We start from the raw sequence: 18,819 nt of genomic DNA, 5'->3' as shown, positions 1-18,819 counted from the left end.
TGCAGATAGTGGGAACCACCTTTAGGAAAAGGTGTAGCAGCTGCAGCCCAGGACTTCAAAGGAGAGAAAGATGAGCCAGCCGCCCGAGGCCCGGGAGAGGCAGCTCTGGGATGAGCTCTGATCGCGTGAAGTTCACTTGAGCCTCTTCAGATGCCAGGCCAGCCTCTGCGCTGGAATCCTTCATCAGTCGGAGCCAAGTTTGACACACGCAATTATTTCAGCATGAAAAGCAGCCGTGAACTGTCACGATGGGTTCTAGAACCGAGGTGGTGTTGGAGACATGCAGACCCCTCGCTCGTTGCCCAGTCTGTGGGGACAACCCGATGTTTGGTGACAGAGGACGGAGCCACGGTAGCTGAACATGTAGGCGAATCACAGGCTCAGTAGTTGCGATCACTTCTTTTTTAAGTTGTGGCTAAGTGTATAGAACATAAAATTTACCGTGGTTGCCATTCACAGCCCTGTGTGATCATCACTGCTGTCCAGTGATCTCTTCCTGATAAACCTTCTATCACAGCTGCTGACAGGCAGAAAATGGATCGACTCTAGTTACTTCTTCTGTTTCCACCTTTCCGTAGATAAACAGTTATCTCATAAAAAGCAGATGGCGAAAGCCAGAAAAAAGCAAAGCAAGCAATGATTCATTAGCTGGGTAGTTAGCTTGTGACTGTGTTTGATGATAATACCCTAAATACTTAATCAAAGACCAGAGTTTTGAAATTGAACTTGTGCAGAAAAGTAAGCAGCCTCATCCTTCAGCTCTTGAACTTGCGATCTGATGGTTACCGTTACCAGTTATGGAGCATTTTCCATGAGTTAAATGCACTTTATTTAATCCCTGTAACAATCCAGCAAAGTAGATGACATTATGCCAAATTTTATGATCTTCAAACATTATATTTCACTCTACCAGTCTGCCTCTGCTTCTAGCGGAAGAAGGGAGTTCCAGAAGTTACGTGACTGGTCTGAAGTCCCTAACCAGGTGGCTGATGGGGCAGCTCAAGCCCTTGCATCAGTGCCTTCTAAGGAAGAGTTATCTTTCCACACTTTTCCTCCTTGGTAATCCTTCAGAGGAAAACTTCGGGATAGTCAGAGAGGAGAATGGACTGAAATTTTAAATTATAAGATGCTGTGCTGAGCCAGGGAATGTTCCACTCGGCCTAAGACCCTAACCTGCCCAGCGCCCCCCCCGCCCTGCACGGCAGCTCTTCTGCCGCCTTTCAGAGCTGGGTTGTTGTCTCCTAAATAAATGATACCTGTGGACCTCAAACAGAAACCTGACAGACACACCTTCATTTAAACCAAGCACTGGCGCTGTGTCTGAAATGTAAGAGTATGGTTGCTTTCATATCTGATTTTAAAAGAACTGGGGGGGATTCAATGCAATCCCTATCAAATTACCAATGGCATTTTTTACAGAGCTAGAACAAATCATCTTAAAATTTGTATGGAGACACAAAAGACCCCGAATAGCCAAAGCAGTCTTGAGGGAAAAAAACGGAGCTGGAGGAATCAGACTCCCTGACTTCAGACTATACTACAAAGCTACAGTAATCAAAACAATATGGTACTGGCACAAAAACAGAAACATAGATCAATGGAACAAGATAGAAAGCCCAGAGATAAACCCACGCACCTATGGTCAACTAATCTATGACAAAGGAGGCAAAGATATACAATGGAGAAAAGACAGTCTCTTCAATAAGTGGTGCTGGGAAAACTGGACAGCTACATGTAAAAGAATGAAATTAGAATACTCCCTAACACCATACACAAAAATGAACTCAAAATGGATTAGAGACCTAAATGTAAGACTGGACACTATAAAACTCTTAGAGGAAAACATAGGAAGAACACTCTTTGGCATAAATCACAGCAAGATCTTTTTTGATCCACCTCCTAGAGTAATGGAAATAAAACAAAAATAAACAAATGGGACCTAATGAAACTTCAAAGCTTTTGCACAGCAAAGGAAACCATAAACAAGATGAAAAGACAACCCTCAGAATGGGAGAAAATATTTGCAAACGAATCAATGGACAAAGGATTAATCTCCAAAATATATAAACAGCTCATTCAGCTCAATATTAAATTAACAAACACCCCAATCCAAAAATGGGCAGAAGACCTAAATAGACATTTCTCCAAAGAAGACATACAGACAGCCACGAAGCACATGAAAAGATGCTCAACATCACTATTAGAGAAATGCAAATCAAAACCACAATGAGGTATCACCTCACACCAGTTAGAATGGGCATCATCAGAAAATCTACAAACAACAAATGCTGGAGAGGGTGTGGAGAAAAGGGAACCCTCTTGCACTGTTGGTGGGAATGTAAATGGATACAGCCACTATGGAGAACAATATGGAGGTTCCTTAAAAAACTAAAAATAGAATTACCATATGACCCAGCAATCCCACTACTGGGCATATACCCAGAGAAAACCGTAATTCAAAAAGACACATGCACCCGAATGTTCATTGCAGCACTATTTACAATAGCCAGGTCATGGAAGCAACCTAAATGCCCATCAACAGACGAATGGATAAAGAAGATGTGGTACATATATACAATGGAATATTACTCAGCCATAAAAAGGAACGAAATTGAGTCATTTGTTGAGACGTGGATGGATCTAGAGACTGTCGTACAGAGTGACGTAAGTCAGAAAGAGAAAAATATCTTATATTAACGCATGTATGTGGAACCTAGAAAAATGGTACAGATGAGCCGGTTTGCAGGGCAGAAGTTGAGACACAGATGTAGAGAACAGACATATGGACACCAAGGGGGGAAAACTGCAGTGGGGTGGGGATGGTGGTGTGCTGAATTGGGCGATTGGGATTGACATGTATACACTGATGTGTATAAAATTGATGACTAATAAGAACCTGCAGTATAAAAAAACAAACAAAACAACTAATACTAAACTTTCATTGGGTTATTTGTATGGAAATATGTTAATATAAATGTTTCAGACATTACATGAAATTTCTAAAAATCTTATGTGTTCTGGTATAATGTTATAAGTCATAATCCTAGTTATTACTTTAAAATGTATATCAGAAATAACTAATTTTCTTGTCAACTGCATTATTATGAACTTTCATCAAATCTTTAACCATGGTCATTTTTAAGTCTTTTGTCATTTACAGACAGTTCTGGGTGTAGTCTGATGCTTTTGCAAATATGTTCCTATAAAAGGGTTTCATCTTCAAGAAATTCATGGAAAAGACTGACAAGTACAGGTTTCTGGTAACTGACGGTACTGCTGAACTGAATGAATAAGCATTTTCAGAACTCTAATGAAAAACTGATGAACTCATAAAAGTGCTAACAAAAGATCAAGATGAAAAAAAAAATTAATTACATGGGACTGAGTGAACTGATGAGGATGAGTATAATTTTTGTGACTTTCTGTTTGAATTAAAAAAAAAAAATCCCACAAGGGCTCAGAGGAAAAGAATATACAAATCAATTTTCACTGCAAAGGAAAGGAGCTGCTACAGTGGAGGATTACTGGACTGAATGTCAATATTATGACATAGTATGAGTGTGTTTCATGTTTGGTAATTGCAATCATTGTTGCTTTTGTTGTGGTCATCCATGTACAATGCTTGGTGTCAGTCTATTTATCTCTTGTAAAAATAAAAAACTGTGTATGTGAGAAAAAAAAAAAAAAGAACTGGGGGGGAGTTCCGTGTCCCGACCACCTCAGGCATTGAGGGCCTGGCCTGAGAGGGGTTAGGACCACACCCACCTCCCTCTCTGGGGCAGCCGGGGACACACACCCAACCCAGGGGCCTCCACTGCACCTTGAGGCCTACAGTCAGAAGGGTGTTCCCTTTCCCGATCCCACCAGGAAGGCACCCATTTCAGGAGGACCCTGGAGCTGCTGGGGCAGTGTTCCTGCCCCCTCGCCGTGCCCACCTCCCACTGCAGCGGCCAGGGCTGCGGGCAGAGCTGTCTTTCTCCCCTCTCGGGCCAGGGCCGCTCTCCTTTCCCCACCAGTGGGCTTGGAGAGAGGGAATCTGAGAGGAAAGCCTGCTTGTGTCACCTGTTTACTTTATCTGTGGGAAAGAAGACATGGTCACTTAAATGAAAAAAGAAGAAACAAAAACCACCTGCTTCTTTCTAGTCTAAACCCTGAGTCTACAAAGTTGGTCCTTAATCAGACAAAAATATCAGTGTCCCCCGGGCATCGCTCAGTCCCTCTTCATAACGTGTGAACTCATCTTTTCATCAACTGGCAATCTTCTTGAAAGAAACAGAACCAACTTAGACTGACCAAGCAGAAAAGGAGTTTGGGGGAGCAGTGCAGAGGTCACCACGGAGTCAAAGGGAGAAGCCGAAACACAGCTGAGAGCGAGCGGCTTCCGGGGCCGGCGAAGGGCGCGGACGAGCTCCTCGGGACGGCCGGGTGCCGCGTTCAGCCGCCCCGTGGTCCCCGGCCGCTCGTCCTCCGCCCCAGGAGCAGGTCCCGGGGGGGCACGGCGGGCGCCGAGCTGGGCAGCGAGGCCTGCCCCCCAGCTGCCCCAGTGCCGGGGCCTCCGAGCAGGACCACCGTGCCGGCGCAGGGCAGAAGCCCCTCCTGCCTCGCGACGCAGCCTGCAGCCCTCGAGACCGAAGCTCAGGGCCGTCAGGCCTTGCAGGGCAGCTGCCCCGTCCTTCGAGGCCCCGGGACACGTGGTTTGGGCGAGCAGTCAGGACCAAAAGGTTCGGGCTTGTCCCAGTTTTTATCAGCACACTTGCCTCTCTGGTAAAACGAGGAGGAAAAGAAACTGAGTCGTCCTCCGCAACTGCCGTGGCTCCGAGGAGGGCGGACAGATGGAGCCGCCGTCCTCCCGCGAGGACTCGGCCGGCGGGCCCGGCACACCTGCTTTTCTTACATCGCCGTCCACGCTTCCCCTTTCAGGTGCGAAGCTGCCCTCGGTTTTGTTTTACTGTTTCAGCCCCCCGACCCCCGACTCAGGTGACGTGCACAGAGAAACGTGTGTAAACTCGCCCGCTCGTGGACTCGGCACCTCCAGCCGGGTTCCCGGGGCTCCTGCGAAATTGCACGTCTCATCACCACCCTTTTAAGACTAAGACTTGAAGACAAAGGGGACATGTTTGTCGGCTTTTGTAAAAACCTCAGAGTTCTTGGAATCTTTTTACCATCCACATACATAAAAGCCAATTTCAATTTTTCTTATTTGTGGAACTGCCTGAAAACATTGTGTTTCTCTTTTAATTCTCTGTGCGGAAGTTAGTTCAGGTTGACACTTGCCAAACACTTCGATCTAATTAAAGCGAGGACACCGCAGCCATATTCCAGGAGAATCCCTCCCCCGGTAACTCCCCCATCCCTCTCGGTCTGGTTCCCTCCTTTTTGAACCTTCAGCTTTACCAGTCACATCACACACACAATTACTGAACCATTCGTCTCTGACCGGATTTTATTTAAAACTACCCTGAGCGTGTTATGTTCTTCCCCTTCCGTCGCCACGACTGCCGTTCTCTGAGACGCAGAAGTGGCTGGCGGTGGGCCTCGCAGGGGGCGTGTGCCCGAGGCGCGGCCGCGGAGGACCGAGCAGGGCCCTGTGAACGTGGTAGCTTGTGGAGTGGACGTGACACTTCGCAGGGCGGGAGGGCCAAGCTCGACTGCACGGTCGGCTGCACCTCTGACCGTTCTGTAACCGTTTCATTACAAACAGCCAGTCCTTTGTAATTATGGGATGTTTCGAACATTACAAGGAAGGAAATGGTGTAACAGGATAACACATTTGACCAGCCACGTTTCAGTGTTTTCCCTACAACTGTTCTCTGCATTAAGAAACCTGGCACGTAGGAAAAGCATAAACCGGATTTATTACTCTGACTGCATCTGTTTAAGTGAAAACCCGCATCTCAGAGACACGAAGTGAAATGCGCCGCTTTAGCCATTGTCAAAGCTGCCACATTCCTGTCATTAGTGACACAGCGGGACCAGAGGAGAGGCCTTTCTCATCCATAAAGATTATTTTACTGTGGAAAGAAAATTGCTTTGAAACTTGAGTTTTGCCAATAAAGACACAGCAATGAAATTCTCTTCCAGTAGCCACTCCTTATTCCTCAAATACTCCCTGCGATGGAGATATGATCATCTGAACTTGAACGAAGATGAAACTACTTTGGCCAGCAGTTTCCAATCGTACAGTATTCTTGCTGTTAACTGCACCAGGTCTGGTTAGCGGCTGACAAGCACGTGTTGGAGCTACTGCTTTATGTCCACTGCACAAGCCAGTCCTTGGTCTGTTTCCGCCACGGCCGTGCTCCCCAGGGGGAATGACCGTGTCCGTGGGTCCAGCCCTGCGCCTGCCCCAAGCTCTGCGTTCCACTGCGGATGGCACCCAAACGTCATGAGCGGTTGGTTCCCCGGTGCTCTGTTCCCGGTCACCTCCCTCTAGACCCCAGACGCTCTGTGCGCCGCCCACCGGGTGCCTTTCCTAGGCCGCCCTCTCCACCGCAAAGGCCCTAATTTGAGCCTGAACCTTCCGCATCTCTCACGTTTCTCCAGGATCCCATCTGCTCCACGGAGCCTCCGGAATCTCTCCACTGCAAGTCGTCCTTCTCCCTCTGTTCTCCCACTGGCTGCGATTTGTGTGCTATTAACACCCCAAACTGACTTTTCCCCGAACGCTTTATGTGGAAATTTTTCAGGCATTCAGAAAAGTCACGTGAACTGTAAACACTCATATACTTGCCCTTTAGAGTCTACAATTAACATTCTGCTCTGCTTTGTCACGTATCCATCTGTCCATTCCTCCATCCACACATCATATATATATTTTTTCGAAACAAGGTGCAGACATAAGTATGTTTTACCCCAGACACTTCTGTGTGCATAGCGTTAACTAGAGTTCAGTGTCGGTTATGTTTCTTTTTGAGGTAACATTTACATATGGTGAAATGCACAAATCTTTAATGTTCCATTTACTGAATTTTGACGAGGTCTATACCTGGGTGTCACAAACCACTGTCCAGATGAGAACTTTCCCATCACACCAGGACCTTCTGGGTCGGTCGCCATCCCCACTCCCAAAGGCAACCACTGTTCCAATTTTTTTTCGCCATGGGTTAGTCCGGCCCGTTTTGGAAGTGAATATAAACGAAACAGGCAGCATGTGCTTTGTGTGGGCCCTTGTGTGCAATGCACTGTGTCTGAGGCCCGCCCGAGGTGTTGTCTGGGTCAGGAGTTCTTTCCTTTTCGTTGCTGGTGCCATTCCATTGTGTGAAGACACCATGAACGTCCATCTGCAGCCTGGTAATGGGAACTTGTGTTGTTCCACTTTAGGCTGCTGGGAACGTGCCTTCATTTCTCTTGTTTAATACCTAGGAGGAAACAGCTGGGTCACAGTGCAGGTGTGTGCTGAGCTTTATAGAAACTGCTGGACCTTTTTCTAAAGGGCTCTCGTGTCTCACCCTCTGCCCCTGCTGGACGACAAGCCATGGCACCAAAGGCCTTGACTGCATTTGGTGTCTTCAGCCCTGGGACTTCAGCCATCCTGGTGGAACATCATGGTGTCTCTTTGTGGCTTTAGTTTTCTTTTCCTGGATGACAGTGATGTGTGTCTTCTCAGGGCCTGTTAGTTCCGTGTTTATTCAGATATCTTTTTTGTGAAAGGTCTGCTCAAATCTTTCGTCCATTTTTTATTTTTAAAAGTATTTTTATGATGAGTTGGAGTCCTTTATATATTCTGGCTACCAGTTCTATGTGACATATGTATTGTGTCAGTATTTTCTCCCATTCTGTCACTTACCTGTTCATTTTTTTTAATGGTTTTTTTGCAAGGCTGGAAGTTTTAAGTTTTGATGAACTCTAATGTATCTTTTTTTCTTTTATGGTTATTACCGTCTGTGTCCTAAGAGACCTTTGCCTACCTCAAAGTCACAAACATATTCTATATTTTCTTCTAGATGCTTAATAATTTTAGCTTTTACAATTAGGTCTGTGCCCATCTCACATTAACGGTTATGTACAGTATGTGACAGGGGTCAAGGTTAATTTTCCCCATATGGCTATCCAGTTCCACATGGTTTACTTTTGTGATTGTGTCCTTCTTGCCCTCATATTGTGACTTGGCCTGGTCCTTCACACAGCAAACACTCAAGGCATGTTAACTGAATTGCACTGACAATTTAGAGGAAATAGGGACTCTGGTAATCTTTTAATGTCTTGGTGTTGGAATTCATTTTACAGGATCCATCCCTCAAATTAAATACTGGTGAGAGAGCCCTGTCCAACCTTGAGTTAGCATTACGTGCCAAGAGCACAGGTCGGGGCCACAGGGTTGATTGCTTGAATGTTGTCTTTGGCTTCTTTGAGTGAAGAGTGGAGATAAATTCAGCTTTTTATTGAATTGTTACTATACGCTAGACAGGGTGCCTCACTGCTTTCCAATACAGCTTCTTATTCTAGCTTTATTGCAACCTTGTATGTCAGATGAGGAAATTTGAGAACCAGACATTAGGAGTTCTCCAAGACAGGCAAGTCTGGAGGAAAGCCAATAACTTGTGTCTGATATAAGACTTCTGCAAGATAATTAACAGTTGAATGATTTTAAAGTGCACAGAACTTGATAATAACACTTGGCAGGTAATTAAACATATTAAATTCTGAATCAGCCCAAAGATAGCTGAAAAATTAAGTCTTCTGACATCACTCCAAGTGTATAGTAATATGTGCAAAATAAAAACCCCCGGGAAACATATTTGGCTCTAAATCTCTAAGCTACGAGTTGGTTAGAGAGTAAAAAAGGCATTAAAACAAGAAATAGCTTCGGGGCCCACGCGCTGCCCGGGACTTTTTGAAACGTCCTCGCAGTCAAGCTCTCGGTTCACAAAGCCGAATGTCCCCTGACCGCGCAGATTTGATGTATGTCTTCGTCCCCGTGTACTGTCTGCAGAGAACGAGTCAGCTGATCTTTTCTTCGTTCGCAGGTGTGCTTCAGAAGTGTCCTTCTATCGATGACTTCGTAAATGCCCTTGTTTCTGACTTGGATATGGACTTGGAAACTTTCCTCACGGATTCTAAATGATGGGAACACCGTGAATCCTTTAAATCAGTCACGGAGGTATCAGTTTTGTTGTAAGTGCTACAACTTTGAACGTTTGTTTCTGATTTCAGCATTCAGTTCTGTAATAACTTATGAAAAACCTTAAACCAGTGGAACTTGGAATAAATAATTTTTTAAAATTATGCTGGCTTTTAGCCTGTTTGTTTGGCAGATTTTTGAACATAAGGAAATCCATTCAGTGAGCGAGTACAAACCAGAACACAGAGGTGTTATAGTCAGGGGCCGGACACCCCCGCAGCCCAGCCCCACTCCCGGTGAACTGTTCCCTGTCCGATGACCTTTACTTGGTTAGAGACGTAATAAAAAGCAAAATTAGTTTGAAGCAGTCTTCAGAACGATTACACATATAGTTCCTCTGCATGATTTCTTACAGGTGGCTTTGAAACTGGAATAGTCAGTTACAGTGACCAAGAAACCAAGTGTGGTTTCCAAAGTATTTGTAAGCGATGGCGTTGGCTTTTCCTGTGTGTTTAGGAGTATACTATACAGATGGACTCAGAACAGAGGGGACCTGAACTCACACTTTTCTGACCTGACGATGAATATACAAAAATAAGTGCAGGTACAATTAGTGAATGATGTGTCAAGTGCAGCCACTGATAAATACGGAAACTGGGATTCAAACCCGGTCTTTATCCTAAACATTACTGCATACCGTATCACCATGTGTTAATAACAGAAAAGAAAGAAAGACACTGTTTAATAGGTTTTTCCCACCTTCAAAGTCAAGAATTTAATTATAGGCTTTCGTTTAAAATGACACCTGCTAGCGGCCTCTTCCTGCTTCTCACTAAAAGACCAGTGATGATGCAAAAGGGCGGGATTAAAAAATCCCCCAAACTAGGACACATGTCCAACCTACTCACAGAATCTGGAGGAATTTCTACAAGCTAGAAACAGACGAGACAGGATGAAGAAACGTCAGTGACCCACGCGTGCCGGGTCCACCTGGATGCTGGGGTGAGGGGAGGGGCGACCCTCCCGTTCTCGCCCCACCTCCTGCTCACACAGATAACACGCTGCGTGCCCCAGCCCAGGAGCCGCGGCCCCGCGCACCTCCTGTGGGGCTTCTGCGTTAGCCATGCGGGCCTGTTGTCCTCTCCCGGCTCCTCCCTCCCGTTTGACTCTCTCAGTCTTGAACACGTGGAAACCACAGCGCAGAGAATCCTTGGGTGGGAAGGAGGGCAGGCCTGCAGCAGTCGCTCCCCTGTGGGAGGTGTGGGGTGATGCCACAGGGACAGCCGGGTGCCAGCGCCCAGGGCAGGAGCAGCTGCTTCTGTCCCCACCCACACCGTCTGTGAGCTGAGGGAGGCGACGCTCTTGCTGACACAGACGCTAACTCTCATCTGGGAAACGGCCCGGAGAAACTGACACCAACCTGCCGTCTGTTACAGGTGAGTCTGCAAAGGTGCTTTAACAGCCCCAGGTGTACCGAGCCACCAGCCCCTGGGCCTTTATCCTCCCTTTTCAGCTGAGGGTGAGTGAGCAAAAAAGGAAATCTGTGCGGAGCTTCAGAACAAGGAAGGGAAGATCACCTGGAAGATTTGGGAAGATCCCAACTCTGAACACTATTTTTAAAAGGAACTAAGGCACACTGTAGAAAACACCTCTTCCATTCTCAGTGAGACTTGAGGAAACATGGTATTTATGAAGCCGAAAGCCATAAAGAAAGAACAAGCAGAAATTTAAAATAGGCTAATCTAAAAAAGAAGACAGGCAGAATAAGAAAAAAAGAAATGCAGAGAAACTGAAACATAGTGCAGTGATTTAAAACATGATCAAAGCAGAAAAGACCAAAACTGCCAAGGAGAAATGAGAAGCATCTCACTCAGAGTACAGGTTAAATTCAGGGACACAGGGAAAGCTGGCAGCCAGGAAGCAGCCCAGAATCCCAAGGACAAAGCCAGGACGGCTGGAACAGAAACAGCAACAAAACCCAAATTCTCGTGTCCTCCTGTGTTCCCAGTGCTCAGAACAGCGACCAGCACATAGTAGGAGCTCTGGTGAAGACACGCGAGTCAGCGAATTTAAGGAAACTCTTTTGAGATGGAAGAAATGGATGTGTAATTTAAAAGGGGGTCCTTGACGGCTGCCCAACAATGTGAATGTGCTTAATGCCACTGAACTACGTACACTTAAAAATGGTTAAAACGGTAAAGTTTTTGTTACGTATGTTTTACCACAATTTTTTAAAGCAAAGTAAATAAATGCAAGCAAAGAGAGAGAAGAGAATCCTGCATTCCAGATCAAAACGAACAAAGAAAACAGTAAAAAGAGACCCCCCACCTAGACAGACTCTGCCTTTTGTTTTGAGAACTTAAATATAAATACAATGAAAATTATAAGCCAACTGATCCCAAACTGGGCATTTCCCAGGAGCTGCTGGTGTTCCACGAACTCAAAAGGGTCCCGGTGTTAAATACATTTGTAAAATACAAGTTAACTCTGTCTTTCACCATGTGCACACCAGCAGTCCTGCGCTCACAACACCTACTTCCCAAACGTGTTTGAGGAGGGGGCCTGCCCTCTTTGTTGGAGGACCTGCTGATGACATTTGTCAGAACGCTGGGGACTAACTGCTGAAAGCCTCCAGCTAGAAACAACAGGCTTACACAGAAAGGAACAAAACGGACAGCGCTCCCAGAATTCAACTGTTCATCGCTGTGAAAGCCAAAGCACAAGGAAACAAAGTTTTCAGAGGTAAAGGCTGAGATGCAGAATGGCGTTCTCAGATATACGAGGGCTCAGGAGACATCTCAGCTTTGTACCTTTCTTTAAAAATCACTAGAAGAATAAGTAATTTAGATCAAGTCAAAGCAAAGGAAATCCCTAAGGAACTTGTAAGAATGCTGAGGGGTCATTGCCTCTTTTCTCAACAACAGCTGGATAAATCATAACAGCAAATTATTTTATTATGAATGCTTTTCCTTATGATGGGAATAAGCCCACAACACACAGCAATTCCTCTGGGAAAAATTCTCTCCAGTACTTTACGGTTTACGAGCAGCTTCCAAAAATCCAGTTTAAACTACTTATGAATATGTAAACGCTAAAAAAAAATAATAATCTAGAGAAAGAACTGGAGGATAATGAGTAAAATGTTAATGTGATTGTCCTTAGTGTTGAGATTCTGGCCTTTTATTTTCTATTTCCAAATTAAAAAAAAATTGGCAACGTGTTCACTTTAATATAATTTAAAATTTACAAAAAGTTTAATCATGACAGAGCTAAACTTCAAAGCATGTTTCCAATTCTGAAGGAATGCTTGGCTGATGTAGGCAAATTCAGAAAATGTTTCTGAGACATTCAGGGAACAACCCGTACAGTCAGAAACTTTACTAATACCCAAGGGTTAGCGTGATCTGCTCAAAGCAACTGAGATAAAAACATGAATAGCAGTAGTGCTTGACATTCATTTAGCATTTTTCAGTTCACGAAGAACTTTATCACGTGGTCGTCTCAGGTGCGACCCATCACCCAAGAGATAACAGGGCGCAGGCAGTGTCAGGACTCTGTCGCCACAGTGGGGCAGACAGGCTGGCGATGCGTCGGCCGCTGAGCTGGTCACGCCGATGCAGGACTCCTGGACTGTGCCCCCTCCCCTGCACACGGGTCTCCAGGAGAGGATGTGGATCTCCTGCAGGGGCTCAGGTGCACATTCAGACAGAGTGTTGGGTGGTTACAGGGCCCACCAGGCCTGATGTCGCGTGTGGCCTTTCTGCTTGAGGACGCCTGTGCCCGTGGACAGACAGACGATGAGACATCACAGCATCAGACCAGGAGGGACAAGGGGTGGGAGGAGAGAGAGGAGAGGCCATCTGGAAAAAGTTTTCCACAGAACTTGCCATCCACTGGGTGGTGGCAGGTGGCGGGTGGCAGCTTTGTACTCTTTAAGTCGTGACTCGATGTTTTTAGAAAACTGTGGGAATCAGCGCTAGGACAAGCCTCGGGTGGCCATTGTGACGGTCCTTTAGTTTGATAAACTGCTTAATCCGCATCCTTTGAGTAGGACTGTCCAGCAGTGATGAGCTCTTCTCCAGGCCCCTTTCTCCATCTCACCGACAGAGAAACCAGCAGGACCATGTTAGGTGCCCTTCTGCAGTCCCGACGCACTGGGCCAAGGGTAACTGCTCTCCACAGGCACCCGATCTATTTATTATTTCCTCCAACTTTCATCATGTTTATTTTCCTATTCATTTTCTTACGTCTTGGGTTAATTAATTTTTAATTTTCAGCCTTTCTTTTCTCAAATGTGCATCTCAAGTCTATAAACTTTCTTCGAAGTAGTGCTTTAATTACATCCCAGAAGTGTTCACATGGAGTATTTTCATTATTATTCATTCAAAATATCTAATGTAGTCTAATGGGTAATTTAGAAGTGTATCTTTATTGCACTGTGGTCAGAGTACATATTCTGTACCATTTCAGTCTTTTGCAATTTATTGAGACCCACTTTAGGGCCCTGTATATGGTCAATACTGACTGTAAACATATTAGATGTGCTTGGGAAGAATGTGTATTTTTTAGTTGTTAGGTGCAAGGTGCATTTTCTTCATCTTTTGTCTGCTTAATCTGTTTTAAAACATCTGAAAGATGTACTAAAAATCTCTTACCATAATTGCATATTTATCTATTTACCACTGTAATTTGGTCAGTTTTCGCTTTATAGATTTTGAGGCCATATTGCTAACTACAAACAAATTTAGAATTATTATATCTTCCTGGTAAATTTTTAAATTATGATGTGATTCTCTTTATCTCTAGTTGTACCTTTTAGCTTAAAACCTATTTTGCCTGATTTATTATAACTACACAAGTTTTCCTTTGTTTAATATCTGCATGATGTATTTTCTGTTCCTTCACTATCTCATTAATTATTTGGTGTGTCTTTTATACATGCTATGTTGCTTCTTATTCTGATATTCTTTGTCTCTTAACTGGGTCACTTAGGTCATTTATGTTTTATATAAAATACTAATTCATTTCTGTTTACATCAATCATCTTACTATATGATTTCTGTTTGGTTCACCTATTTTATGTTCTCTTTTCTCTCCTTTCTTGAATTCCTTTATTGATATTTTTTGTCATTACATTGTTTATTTTATTATTCCATTTTTATTATCTCCTCTATTATTTTGGAAACTATACATTCTCTGTTGTGTGTATATATATATAATTTTTATTATCTATATAGGTGGTATTAAGATTCAAGTACGTTTACCTTTTTGATTGCTCTTTATTCTTTCCTGCACCTCTCACTTTCCATTTGCAATTGAAGATCACCTTTAGAATTTCCTAATGTGGATCTGCTGAAGATTCTCTCCATTTTCATTTATCATGAAGTCTTTATTTTTCCCCAATGTTTTATTACAAGAATGTCTCATTTCATCTTAAAAATATACTTTCACAGGGTAGATAGTTCTACGTTAGCAGTTCTTTTCTTTCATCACATTAACTATACCGTGCCAACTACCTTTTGGCTTCCATTACTGCTGTTGAAAAGTCAGCTGTCAGTCTGAATCTTACTCCTTTGAAGGTAATCTTTTTATTCCCTCCTGCCTGGCTCTTTTTAAGATTCTTCTCTCGTTATTCTGTAGTTTCACTATGATGTACTGAGTTGACCAGTTCGTTCGGGTTTTTGTAAGATCTTACAGAAAAACCCAAACGAATTTTTGGCCAACCCAATACCTAGCTATAGACTTGTTTATTACTTATTACTAAGCCCATTGGAATTTACTAAGATTCTTACATCTGTGGATTATTTTTTCATCTGTTTTTGAAAAATTCTGAGTCACTGTCTTTTAAAACATTGTTTTGGACTGTGTTCTTCTGGGACTCCAATTAAATGTGTGTTAGACCTTCTGTGTCTCTTCCCTTCCCTTCTCTTTTTTCCATCCTTTGTCTATCCTTGCTTCATTCTAGATAGTAAATTTGAAGACACACCAGGTAGAAACTAATTCTGTCTTCAGTTGTGTCTAATATGCTATTAAATCTATCTAAGTTCTTAATTATGTGTTTTCCATTCTGGAGTTTGTTTTTGGTTCTCTTTTTCAAATCTGCCATGGCAGTTTTAATAGTTTCCAATTTCCTTCTGAAAATTTCACAGTCAACTCTTATTTTCTTGAACATGGTAAACACAGTTTCTTTACAGTGTTGTCTGATAATTCCAACATCTGTTGTTTCTCTGGTTCTTCTTCATGTATGCCTGTTTGTCTTCCACTGAGTACTGGAGATTATATTTGCAAAATTATTTCTAGAAAGAGTTTGAGTCCTATGATAATGCCATCTTTCTCTAGAGAGCACACAAATACTAGTATTCTGGATCACATGCTTCCAACTTTAGGACTAATGATTTTGTGAGCAACTCAGAAGACTCAAAAGTGGGCTGAAATCCATACAGGAGCTACTTTACTTCTAGTTCTCCTTTCTCCCTTCAGTATCCAATTCTAAAGCAGAGGAGCTACCCATACTTATAGCTGACCCTTACTCCTTAGAATGGCCTGCAGGGATGTCAGAAGTGCAGTACAATCTCACAACTATCTTTTCCAGATTGGCAAATATTTCCAGAGCAAAGATGCCCTGAGTGCCCAAGCTCACCCCTCTAATTTCCTATTCTCCCCCAGATCTCAACCAGTTTCATGTCATATGGTGAGGTCTTGAATGTTTTTAAGAAGATTTCAAGAAACATCTGATCTAGTTTTTAAAAACTGTTTTCTGTGGGGTAGTTCAAATGCCTAATCCACCATTACCAGAAACGTATAATTCTGTTCCTCTAAGATCTAAACATAGAATTACCATATGATCTAGCAATTCCACTCCCAGTTTTATACCCAAAGTTATTGAAAGCAGGAACTCGAATTTATATTTGTGCACCAATGTTCATTGTAGCATTACTCACAATAGCCAAAAGGTGGAAACAACCTAAATGCCTATCAATAGATAAATGGACAAACAAAATATGGTATATCCCTATAATGAAACATCATGTGACCATAAAAAGGAATGAAGTTCTGATACCTGCTACAACATGGATGAAACTCAAAAAATTATGCAAAGAAGCCAGACACAAAAGGACAAATATTGTGTGATTCCACTTACATGAAATATCTAAAATAGGCAAATTCATCAGAGACAAAAATTAAAATAGAGGTTACCTGGGGCTGGGGTGGGGTAATGAGGCAAATATCATAGAGTTACAGAGTTTCTGTTTCAAGTGATGCAAAATTTTTGGAAATAGAGAGTGGTGATAGTTGCCCAACAATATGAATGTAATTAATGCCACTGAATTGTACACGTAACAATGGTTAAAATGGAAAATTTTGTGTTGTAAATGCTTTCTCAAAATGTTAAATAGTGCCTGGTTCAAGATGGAGGAGTAGAAGGACGTGCTCTCACTCCCTCTTGCGAGAACACCGGAATCACAACTAACTGCTGAACAATCATCAACAGGAAGACACTGGAACTCACCAAAAAAGACACCCCACATCCAAAGACAAAGGAGAAACCACAATGAGATGGTAGGAGGGGCGCAATCACAATAAAATCAAATCCCATAACTGCAGGCTGGGTGACTCACAAATGGGAGAACACTTACACCACAGAAGTCCACCCACTGGAGTGAAGGTTCTGAGCCCCACGTCAGGCTTCCCAACCTGGGGGTCCAGCAACGGGAGGAAGAATTCCTAGAGAATCAGACTTCGAAGGCTAGTGGGATTTGATTGCAGGACTTCAACAGGATGGGGGGAAACAGAGCAGGATTTGATTGCAGGACTTCAACAGGACGGGGGGGAACAAAGTAGTGTGCACATCGGGACCCAGGGGAAGGAGCAGTGACCCCATAGGAGACTGAACCAGACCTACCTACTAGTGTTGGAGGGTCTCCTGCAGAGGTGGGGGGTGGCTGGGTCTCACAGTGAGGACAAGGACACTGGCAGCAGAAGTTCTGGAAGTACTCCTTGGTGTGAGCCCTCCCAGAGTCCGCCATTAGCCCCACCAAAGAGCCCGGGTAGGCTCCAGTGCTGGGTCGCCTCAGGCAAAACAACCAACAGGGAGGGAACCCAGCCCCACCCATCAGCAGACAAGCGGATTAAAGTTTTACTGAGCTCTGCCCACCAGAGCAACAGCCAGCTCTACCCACCACCAGTCCCTCCCATCAGAAAACTTGCTCAAGCCTCTTAGATAGCCTTATCCACCAGAGGGCACACAGCAGAAGCAAGAAGAACTACAGGAGGATTAACCAAGATGGCGGAGTAGAAGGACGTGCTCTCACTCCCTCTTGCGAGAGCACCAGAATCACAACTGGCTGCTGGACAATCATTGACAGGAAGACCCTGGACTTCACCAAGGAGGATACCCCACGTCCAAGGACAGAGGAGAAGCCACAGTGACACGGTAGGAGGAGCACAATCAGAGTAAAATCAAATCCCATAACTGCTGGGTGGGTGACTCACAGACTGGCGAACACTTATACCACAGAAGTCCACCCACTGGAGTGAAGGTTCTGAGCCCCACGTCAGGCTTCCCAACCTGGGGGTCCAGCAACGGGAGGAGGAATTCCTAGAGAATCAGACTTTGAAGCCTAGTGGGAATTGATTGCAGGACTTAGACAGGACTGGGGGAAACAGAGACCCCACTCTTGGAGGGCACACACAAAGTAGTGTGCACATTGGGACCCAGGGGAAGGAGCAGTGACCCTGGGGGAGACTGAACCAGACCTACCTGCTGGTGTTGGGGGGTCTCCTGCAGAGGCGGGGGGTGGCTCTGTTTCACCGTGGGGACAAGGACACTGGCAGCGGAGGTTCTGGGAAGTGCTCCTTGGCATGAGCCCTCCCAGAGTCTGCCATTAACCCCACCAAAGAGCCCAGGTAGGCTCCAGTGTTGGGTTGCCTCAGGCAAAACAACCAACAGGGAGGGAACCCAGCCCCACCCATCAACAGTCAAGTGGATTAAAGTTTTACTGAGCTCTGACCGCCACAGCAACAGTCAGCTCTACCCACCACCAGAGCCTCCCATCAAGCCCCTTAGATAGCCTCAACCACCAGAGGGCAGACAGCAGAAGCAAAAAAACTACAATCCTGCAGCCTGTGGACCAAAAACCACAGTTACAGAAAGATAGACAAGATGAAAAGGCAGAGGGCTATGTACCAGATGAAGGAACAAGATAAAACCCCAGAAAAACAACTAAATGAAGTGGAGATAGGCAACCTTCCAGAAAAAGAATTCAGAATAATGATAGTGAAGATGATCCAGGACCTCGGAATAAGAATGGAGGCAAAGATTGAGAAGATGCAAGAAATGATTAACAAAGACCTAGAAGAATTAAAGAACAAACAAACAGAGATGACCAATACAATAACTGAAATGAAAAATACACTAGAAGGAATCAATAGCAGAATAACTGAGGCAGAAGAACGGATAAGTGACCTGGAAGACAGAATGGTGGAATTCACTGCTGCGGAACAGACTAAAGAAAAAAGAATGAAAAGAAATGAAGACAGCCTAAGAGACCTCTGGGACAACATTAAATGCAACAACATTCGCATTATAAGGGTCCCAGAAAGAGAAGAGAGAGAGAAAGGACCAGAGAAAATATTTGAAGAGATTATAGTCGAAAACTTCCCTAACATGGGAAAGAAAATAGCCACCCAAGTCCAGGAAGCGCGGGGAGTCCCATACAGGATAAACCCAAGGAGAAACACGCCGAGACACATAGTAA

The 18,819-nt window shown here is 44.2% G+C and overlaps 1 protein-coding gene across 1 annotated transcript in view; it reads left to right on the top strand.

The window, feature by feature from the left end:
• LOC118884252 (mitochondrial intermediate peptidase) overlaps positions 1–9,225 on the top strand; it is a 140,913-nt gene extending 131,688 nt beyond the window's left edge. Inside the window, exon 19 of the mRNA XM_036831773.1 lies at positions 8,967–9,225. Within this exon, the coding sequence (XP_036687668.1) occupies positions 8,967–9,064 (98 nt within the window). The 3' untranslated portion in view covers positions 9,065–9,225. The remainder of the gene's footprint in view (positions 1–8,966) is intronic.
• The last annotated feature ends 9,594 nt before the right edge of the window (positions 9,226–18,819 follow it).

This window comes from Balaenoptera musculus, chromosome 18, assembly GCF_009873245.2.
Source record: "Balaenoptera musculus isolate JJ_BM4_2016_0621 chromosome 18, mBalMus1.pri.v3, whole genome shotgun sequence".
NCBI lineage: Eukaryota > Metazoa > Chordata > Mammalia > Artiodactyla > Balaenopteridae > Balaenoptera > Balaenoptera musculus.
This window is presented reverse-complemented; position numbering and strand designations above follow the sequence as displayed.